This window comes from Vitis vinifera, chromosome 13 (genome assembly GCF_030704535.1).
Source record: "Vitis vinifera cultivar Pinot Noir 40024 chromosome 13, ASM3070453v1".
NCBI lineage: Eukaryota > Viridiplantae > Streptophyta > Magnoliopsida > Vitales > Vitaceae > Vitis > Vitis vinifera.
Window position 1 is genome coordinate 27,356,543 of NC_081817.1, and position 9,466 is coordinate 27,366,008.

The 9,466-nt window shown below is 35.4% G+C and overlaps 1 protein-coding gene across 1 annotated transcript; it reads right to left on the minus strand.

Annotated features, from left to right (window-relative positions):
- Positions 1-511: 511 nt before the first annotated feature.
- LOC100256796 (probable glycosyltransferase STELLO2) lies at positions 512-6,495 on the minus strand. Its single transcript, XM_002273088.4, has 3 exons — positions 4,722-6,495; positions 1,385-1,511; positions 512-1,303 (listed from the first exon to the last, which is right to left on the minus strand). The coding sequence occupies exons 1-3, from the start codon at positions 6,380-6,382 to the stop codon at positions 830-832; spliced, it is 2,262 nt and encodes a 753-aa protein (XP_002273124.1). The 5' UTR covers positions 6,383-6,495; the 3' UTR covers positions 512-829.
- Between the last annotated feature and the right edge of the window lie 2,971 nt (positions 6,496-9,466).

A 9,466-nucleotide genomic window follows, 5' to 3' on the forward strand; every position in this document is an offset into this window, starting at 1 on the left:
AAAATGGAGAATCATAAATGCCCTGTTCAGAGCCAAGAAAGTTGGAGGAAGGCTCTGCTGAAATTATGGATGTCTAACCTGAGCATTTTCAGTGTAGTGGTCACATTTGAGTATTTAGTAGATTTGATGCCATAGAAGATAGGTCGACAATTTTTGACACCAACTTGCAAACTTAAGAAACAACATGATGAAATTTTAATCATGTTTGTGTCAATCCATTTAACCCATTATCGGCTTTATACCTATTTATTTAACAAAACAAGTTAAAACAAGTCTTAAGGTAATAACTTTACGTATGTAATAAATAGGTTGTATTCATGGGAACAAGTCTAACATGGATTGTGAATATTTTAACATATGAGCGACTCTTATAGTTTTTCACCTCAAGATGGTGTGGCCTACTACTTGCCACCTTAATGGAAGGAACCTGGACTTACAACTGTGGTAAAAAAAAAAAAAAGTGATATATCATGGTTACAATCACCAACATCCTTGTGTGAAAAGTTCGAAATACTGAACAAAATGAACCACCATGGTTTAATTGCTTCCCAATTACACCAACTTTACAGACAAATCTCAGTATGTGGACAAAAGTTCCAGCCAAAAGGTTATTTAACAGCTTGGTTCTACACTGATGAATGAATCATACAAAATAAATCTAAAAATAAAAAAGAACAAGATAAATTTACAAAAAAGAAAAACAATAAAATAAAATTGGATACCTTCTCATTTCAGGCCCCCAAAAATAATAGCTTATCTGTGTAATGGAACAAAGTGGCATGGATTCTTACTCTTACAAGTTCTTGAGTCTCAACTGCTGCAACAGCCTTTAGAACAGCTCCATTAGGAGAGGGTCACCTGCTGCCATGAGTCTTATCAGTTTGATGAAGTCTGGCTCACTGGAAATGCTCCATGGGTGCACTGCAGCTACTTTAGCAGAATAGTAGTCTGAAGGATTACTTGATAAAGCTTCTGTGTTATAAATCATTGTATTAAGCAAGGAGTCAAAGTTAAGAGGTGAATCCATTGCCATGAAGAACATTGGCAAAGCAACCTTATGATGGATTTTCGCGTTTCCAACTAGACCTACTAGGTCCACAAAGTCACCTACAAAGCTCTGAGGAATGTAAAACACCTCAGAACTGCAGATGGTGAGACTTGGCTCGCTTGTACTACTTTCCTTGTAACCGACCTGAAGATGAACTGGCATTGTGTTCACAACTTTCTTTACCATTTTTGCTTGTTTTGAAAACCATACTGAGTTGTTCCCAATGAGTGAGATGGTAGTCCAAGACTGAGGCACCTGCATCAGATGAAGTTAGGGCAAGAGAGATCAGACTGTGCTGGGAAGTACTGAGAATATTATGTTTAAGGTATACATTACCTTGTCAGTGATCCACAGCTTCGTTTTGTCTCCTTGCATCAAATTCCAGTAATTGAGGATGGTATTGTCCTGGAGGAACAGGAACCCTTCTGCACTACTAAATCTTTCAAAAATCTTGGGCAGATATCTGTACATTATTCATTAAGTTGTTAACAACTATGAAATCTTTTACAAGGATTGTTGCAGATCCACATTATTATCACACAAGAAAGCTTACCTGTCATTACAAATTAAAACAACCACCAATTGTTCTAGTTATAAACAAAAAAGAATAAACAATACTTAGCAACTATTATTAAATCTAGCTGAAGAAAACAACATCCAAATCCTTGATTTCATATAAGAAAGTCACTTCAAATAATCTGTACTGGATCTTAATTCAGTGAAATATGCCATTGAATTTTCTAGAACATAGTTCCCAAGCATCATCCCCTGATTGTACATGAATTCCTTGCCTGTTTCCCTTTTCAATTTTTTATTCGAGAACATGATGTGGCACTGCGATCAGGTATCTAGAATCTTGAAGCTCCCAAAGCATTTTTTAATTTTTATGGTTTTGTTTTGTCATATATGAAAATCCTGAGTATCATGCTACTTGGTATTTTACTAGTAAAGAGCACATGAAGACCTTGTTATTCACTTTCCAAATATAAGATGGTCTCCCGTTGCAGGTTCATACATAAATCTAGGAAAGTACCTAAGTTTTCATAGAGAAATCCTTTATAATCCAAGTGACTCTCATTTTATCCGTCATCCTCAAAGAATCCTTGTCATCTTCTTTGGAATCAACATCCTTTTACAACTGAAAGGGTTGTCAACATCCTTCACCACAACCATCACTACTAGTACTGCCACTACTTAATTCTTTTTTCAATAGTTAATACAAAATTATTTATAAAAGAAAACATCAAAGATGTCAGTGAGTATACTTGGATGTGGGGAAACAAAAAAAAAAGGCAAAAGCCAGCACTAAACACCTTAGACATTCTTACTACCCAGCAGCTTGGGATTTGGACAAGTGCCAGAGGAAAGTGTGGAGGATGGCTATGAGGAGCTTATTTTAGTGCATCTGGAGCAAAATGGCCTACTCCACCCATTTTGCATGCTCCAGCCTCTAGATTTTAGATGGTCCAGGGTCAGAATTTTATCCATGCTGCAGCCTAGACAAAGAATGCCACCCAGGATTGGCAACATTGTTCCACAACTCTGATACCAGAGAAACGACTAGGCTATAAAATCCGGAAATGATATCTAACTGAAAACTAACAATCCTTCTGTCTCGGTCCACACTCTGCCAACTAGCTAATTTGCACCTCAAGGATTGTTCCCTAGAAGTCCCATTCCTGAAACTCTCTCACAAACTCAAGTTCCAAAAACCAGTCACCTCTGACTGCCATCTGAAACTGACTATCTAAGCCTCTACATCATTAGCAACAAAACAAAATATTCACTCCCCATGCCAAACTAAAATATCCTAATTGTGATACACGGTCAAGGGCCCATGGATCAACTGGTCGATACACCACGCATCCTAGGTAGTTATTCTGAGTCCCATCTAAATATTCTGTACTGTCAATGGTGATAAATATCAGATTACATGCACTCTATTTGTGAAGCTGTTGTCTACATGGGAAAACACTCAACAATAGATTGGTATCACTTTGCATGGTCTTAATCATATATCATTGTTGGACAAATTCAGACTATTGCAAGAACCATGTGTATATCCTACTGGAATTTCTTCTTGTGTGTGATACAACAGATACAACACATTTATCTTTTCCTTGATATTCCTTTCCCACATTAAAATCAATATCAATATATTAGCTAGACTTGATTTAAAACTAGGGTTACCATAGCCTAACAAAAACCATTTAGTGTCAACTACACAATCATCTTCCTTAAAAGAGTTTTGAGTCTGAATCAAGTCATTGATCTTTGGCACACATATCTCAAACGCCTTCATCTTGTCTCCATGTGATTCTACTTTTACCGTCTTACAAATGCATGGTTCTCTAATTGTATCCTTTCTTGTGTTGCCACCCATCTACCTCAACATCCTTGTTTTGGATGCAATAATATATCATTGCTTAAAGGCATATTTGGCTTCACGAAACATGGTTAGCCGTATTATAGTGAGCATCAACTCCAATAACAGCATTCACATACCCACTTTCCATTGATAGCATTTTTTTTTTTTTTGATTGGAAACGACACAAATATATATTGATAGATAAAAAGAAGTACAAATAGAAGGATGAGAAATCCTCCCGCCAAAGAAAACTAAACTACAGGAAATTACACTATAAAACAAGCGAACACTCTATAAAGGACCATTCCTTATGGAGTACACACCGCTAACCAATCAAGTTGTAGCACATTAAGGGGAGTCCCCTTAAAAACCTTGGAACAGAAAGCCCAAAGAGAAGCAAGGAAAACAATAGAGTCCCAAAATTCCTTGCTTTATCCTCAAAAATCCTCGCATTTTGATAGCATTCATGTAGCCCCATGCCTTTTGTTTTTTTTTTGATAGGTAAACAATGCTAAGTAAATTAAAAGTGCTTGGAAAAAGCGCACAAAGTACACACGGAGTATGCAAGATGCAACTGAAAACAAGCAATAGGGAAGAGAAAAAACAAACCAACACCCGAATCAAACAATGTCACTCCAAAGCCTAGAAAAACAAGAAACCCCCCAGCATAACAAACACAACCTACAGCAGCAACCAACAACAACCCCTCTAAGCCAGCCAACAGCAGCCCCAAAAACAGCCTACAACGTCACTTGCAAACCATCTCCCATCCACTACTCCGGCTCCTCTCTTTTTTTTTTGAATTGCAATGTAACCCCATGCCCTTGGACCCACTTTCCACGAAAAAGAATTTTCCAAGAACTCCATGTAGCTTGTTGCCCAAGAAACAATTTTATTTCAAAGCATCAGGTTCAATTACTAAGAGAAATACTTGTGGTGATTCTTCCCTAAATATTTTATATTAGAAATTTAGAACATCTTTATCTCAATTAACTGTTTGTACAACAAGAGATATGTTATTAGAGCTTCAGTCCCACATCTGCTACCTCATAGGACAAAAAGCTTAAATAAATTCAAAAACTAAGACATATAAAGGATCGTGTACAAAAGAAATGTCATCATCTTGCTTGTTGACATATAGTAGCAGATAAATTAATCTTTTAAACTAGCATTTACTAAAATAAAGTTCATTAATCCATATTTTCATTATTTCTATGCTTGATGGAGAACCAATTTGAATAGAATTGTATGTGTTAGGCAGGATAAGGTAGGTGATAAAGATATATTATGATCTTAGCAACTTACTTGTATACTTGATCCGGATGGGCCTCCTCAACCGCTAGATCTACATCAGACTTTGCTGAAAGAATAACCACAGTTTTGAATATCCGGCCATAAAGCAATCTCCATTCCAGAGCAGTGCGTTCCACTGGCCCACTAACAAACAGGATCAGCACAACATTGCTAAAACTCTTCCTCCACCTAATCAGATTCCCAATCTCATAATTCACAGCCCCTGATTCCTCAACTGCAAGATGAACAGAAGGCAGTTTACGAGGAATAAATTCCTTCCTATCAGCATCACCACTGCTTGCCCTTGGTCGATCCAACTCTAGTGCCATCAGCCTCGGCTGCTGGTACCCAACTGCAAGCAAATCCTGAAGCCAAGCACCAGTGAATTTCACATCCCTCTCAGTCCAGAAGCCTTCTTTTGCCAATGAATAACTTAATTCCATAATTTTCTCAAACAACCTATGCCTTCCCGATCTCCAAGAAACTAAGTACTTAATAAGACGACCAACGTTTACATGAAGATCCTTCTCCTCTGAAAATGGATATGCTTCAATCTCATCCTTCCGATAAATTGTGGGAGGGTAAACCACAACAAAACCACCAACCTCCCACAACAGCCTCTGTGCCCAGTAACCCCTCAAGACATCAGAAGCCATTGAACTAACAGAAACCGGAAGCATCAAACCCCAAAATGCATTGGAATGAAACAATGTATTAAAGGAATTCAATGGCACCATTACACCCTGTGGTAAAGCCACCTTCAAGGCATGCTCATCAAAACTCATATCAAACGCTTCCGAATCCAACTTCCGAGTTAAATAAAAGACCGAATCCACATCAGGAAGGCCATTAGATATGCCCTGTTGAATGAATTGCATCCCACCAAATACCTCATTATAGTACTCTTCATGCACAATCTCACCCACATTCTCTAATGGCAACCCTCTAGGCCAAACTGACCTCTGCCCAAAATGAATATACGGATTCACAACCGTTCTATTCGGGTTCTCGCGATTATACTGTAAAATTCTCTCCTGCATTGCATCAACCCCGAATAAATCCAAATCAAAACGTTTTCCCACTTCCCAATCAATCACTTCCCCTCTATCATCAGCATCAAATATCATTTTCGCCCCATGTTGGATTGCAAAAAGATACCCAACGCTCTTCCTAACGTAAGAATCATACGGAAGGTACTCCAAAATCCGAAACTCCAATTTTGCTTGCTGCTCCAATGACAAGAAAATCGCACCCTTGAGCTCCCAATTCGCCGGCGTCCTCGAATTCCCAACGGCCAGCACCTGCCATCCCTTGATTTTGACCAGACTCCGAAGCGAATCGGACGGATAATTCGACACTGAAACGACGATCCACCGCTCGGAGCGAAACGTAGCAAAGGGTGAGGACTTATCGGAGTTGGGTGGGATCGAACTGAAGCTGATTTTAGGGAATTGGATGGGTTTGAGGCTTTTGGACCTCGATTTGCCGCTGTAGAGGATCGAAACGGCATCGTTGCGCACGAAGAACACGACGGCCACGGTGACGATTAGGAGGGAAATGACGATGATTTTGGGGAAATTGGAGGAGACCCATGTGGAGAAATTGAAGTGTTCTTGGGGTTTAGTGGACTGGGTTTTTGAGGGTTTAATGATTTTACGGTCCTGGACCAACATTGAATCAAATCAAAAACGCTGTTCTCAAAAACCGCAAAAAAAGCAGTACTTTTTCTCTTGCTCCCTACAGAGTGAAGATGATGAGAGTGAGGCGGCCGGGATTGGGTGTGAGTGAGGTGCATGGGTAAATTGTGGATTATGCCATGTCATGCGGGACCTAGCTAAGTGGGGTCAGATGATGATGTGGAGAGTTCTGAGGTGGTTGGGCTGCCGACAGAATGTAGTTATTTCTTATTGGCTCATTTAGTGACGTTGAATGTAACCGCCATTAGTTGGTCTTGGAGCTGTCTTTTGTCCTTCAAGCTTAAGGCCTGTTTGGCAGACGCAAAAGTGATTTTGATTAAAATACTTTTAATTGCCCCCTTCTTCTTCTTTTTTTTTTTTCTTTTTTTTTTTTGTGAGTTTCAAACTTTCAATGAATCAAATAAAGTGTCGATTTGGAATTAAAATAAATGGGTTAGAAGCCGTTTTGAAATTTGTTTTTTTAAAAACCCGTTGAGAATAATTTCAAGTATTGTTTTCTCCCATCCATATATAATTAATTTTAAAAAGTAATTTAATTTAATTTTTTATGTTCCCTTTTAACACTTATAAAATAAGAAATTTACTTTTTAATAAAATAAATTATAATATTTAAAAAAAATATATTGAGAAATAGGGTGAGAGTGGAACGTAGGGTGAGGGTGACTATTAGGGATATTTGATCATATTTTCTTATGTTTATTTTTTAAAAATTGTTTTTAAACTAAAGAATGATAAATAATTTTTAAAAACAGATTTTTAAAATAATTCTTACTTTTAAAAATTGTTTTCTATTTCACTTTATTTTTAAAAATTATTTCAAAAAAACAGTAGTTAAATTGTCATAAATTTTTAAAAACAATTTTTATTTTCAAAAATTGAAAACTATTTTTAATTCACATGACCACGAACTCTATTATTTATTTCATTTTGTTTTTAAAAAATGGAAACAAAAAAAATAACTAACATTTTAAAATTTTAAAAACATTTTTTTTATTTTTAAAATAAAAAACTATTTTTTAATCACATGATCAATCAAACTCTTGATTTCCCCTTTAAAATTTATTTAAAAATATTGAAAATCAAAATTATTTTGATACTTATTATTTTTATCATCATTTTTTTTAAATGAAAAGTGGATGACTAAACTATCAAAATTGTTGCCAAAATTTTAATTACAAAAATAAAGTTAAATTCGGTGGGATGTGGATTTACTAAAAACTATTAATGAGGAATAGTTTTATAATAACTAAAATGACTAGATTATCCTTCATTCAAATTATGAAAAGGTCAATACGATCCTTAATTTACTTTATTTAATCAGAAAATAATTTAATTAATTAATTAATTATAAAAATCTTTCTTAAAATATAAATATATTACAACTCCAAGTCTTTACAAAGTCAAAGTAGTTGCAACTTCATTCCTTCCCCCAAAAAACCATCATATTATTAAAATAATTACTAATTAAAACTATTTTATTAAGAATTAAAATTAGTAGGTGTTTGATAAACTAACTTAATAATTTAACTTGAAAAATAACTTAATAATATGATTTAAAGTAAAAAAACATCTTTAAGTAATAAATAAAAATAATTAATTTATTTTTAAGTTTATATATTCATTTTACCTTTTTATCCGTATTTGTCTTCATTGCCTTAACGAGTTTTTTGTTATTCCATGACTTCCTTTGTTACTCGACCCTCTTTACCTTAAGTATAATTTATAAGAATAAATATGTTAATTTGATGATAAATTTTAAGAAATTTTTTAAACAATCTTAATACTTAAAGTAAGAATTAAGTAATAAATTTTAAGTTAACAAATTAAGGTGGCGTTTGTTTTTTTGACTTTTTGTTGAAAGTAATTTATTTTCAGAATTTAACTTGTTTGTTTTTTTTTTAGTTTTTGATGACTTATTACTAAATTTTAAAATTTTTTGGGCTAAATAGAAAAAACTAGTTTTTTAAACCTTTCCCCAATACGATTGCAACCCGATGCCCAACCCTACCCCACCCATCCCTTGTAGCTCTCTACAATTGGCGATCCTCAACCCTCACCTCATCCCCAAAGCGGTAATTTCTTCATTCTCCTCCTCCATCGCTCTCCATCCGATACTACACAGTTAAAAAGACGCTCCACTTTCATTCATCATACTCAATTGTGGATTTAGCCCTTGCCATGTTTTTGTTGGAAGAGTAACCTATTTTTTATATAAATGTCCTTAATATATTTCAAGTATTTATAATTTGTTTTAAAAGAAAATGTTATTTTTACAAGAAAATAATAAAATATTAAGATATTGGCTTTTAGTATATAAAAAAACAAACACCTTAATACTTAATAAAAATAAAATATTAGAAAAACAAACAACTTAATACTTATTACTATTAAACATTATTTAGTATTAAGTTAAATATAAGTTTTATTTAGAATTAAGCTAAAAAAAACAAACGTCATTGTGGACCCCGCATTTCGCCTCATGCGTTTCCCACTCGATGACGAGCTTGATTTTTATTTGAAAAATTGATTTTTATTTATTGTTTGAAAAAGACTTGGAGTCGCCACTTATTTTTGTTTTATTTTTAAAAGGGTAAACAAAATAAGAAAGAAAAACCTTAAGTGTAACTCCTTGTTTGGAAAAAGTGGTCTACGAAAAACCGGATCGGGTTCGGGGGTCAGGTTACTTATTGGGAAGGTAAGGTAAAGACCGTAGCACCCCTCTAAGTCCCTAAAGTCGGGTCTCTACTAATAAAATGAAGCTGACGTGGCAATTGATGAGGAAAACAATGAATACTCGGAACTATCATGCACATATGAGAATCAAAACATGTATATAAAGATACCAGAATGAGAATAGATGCGTACCTGAGCGATGAACCACAAGGCGCTGCGCTCTTTCTTCCTCGGGCAAACTTATCTCCTGAAGACCCGTCCTCCAGAAGCTCCCTTCTCCCCAAGCTATCCTCTTTCCCTCAGGCAAAAATCTCTCCTGCTCTCCTCTCCTCCGTAGCCAAAATCTCTCCCTCTCAAAATATCTCTAACGGCCAGCCCAGAGCAAAA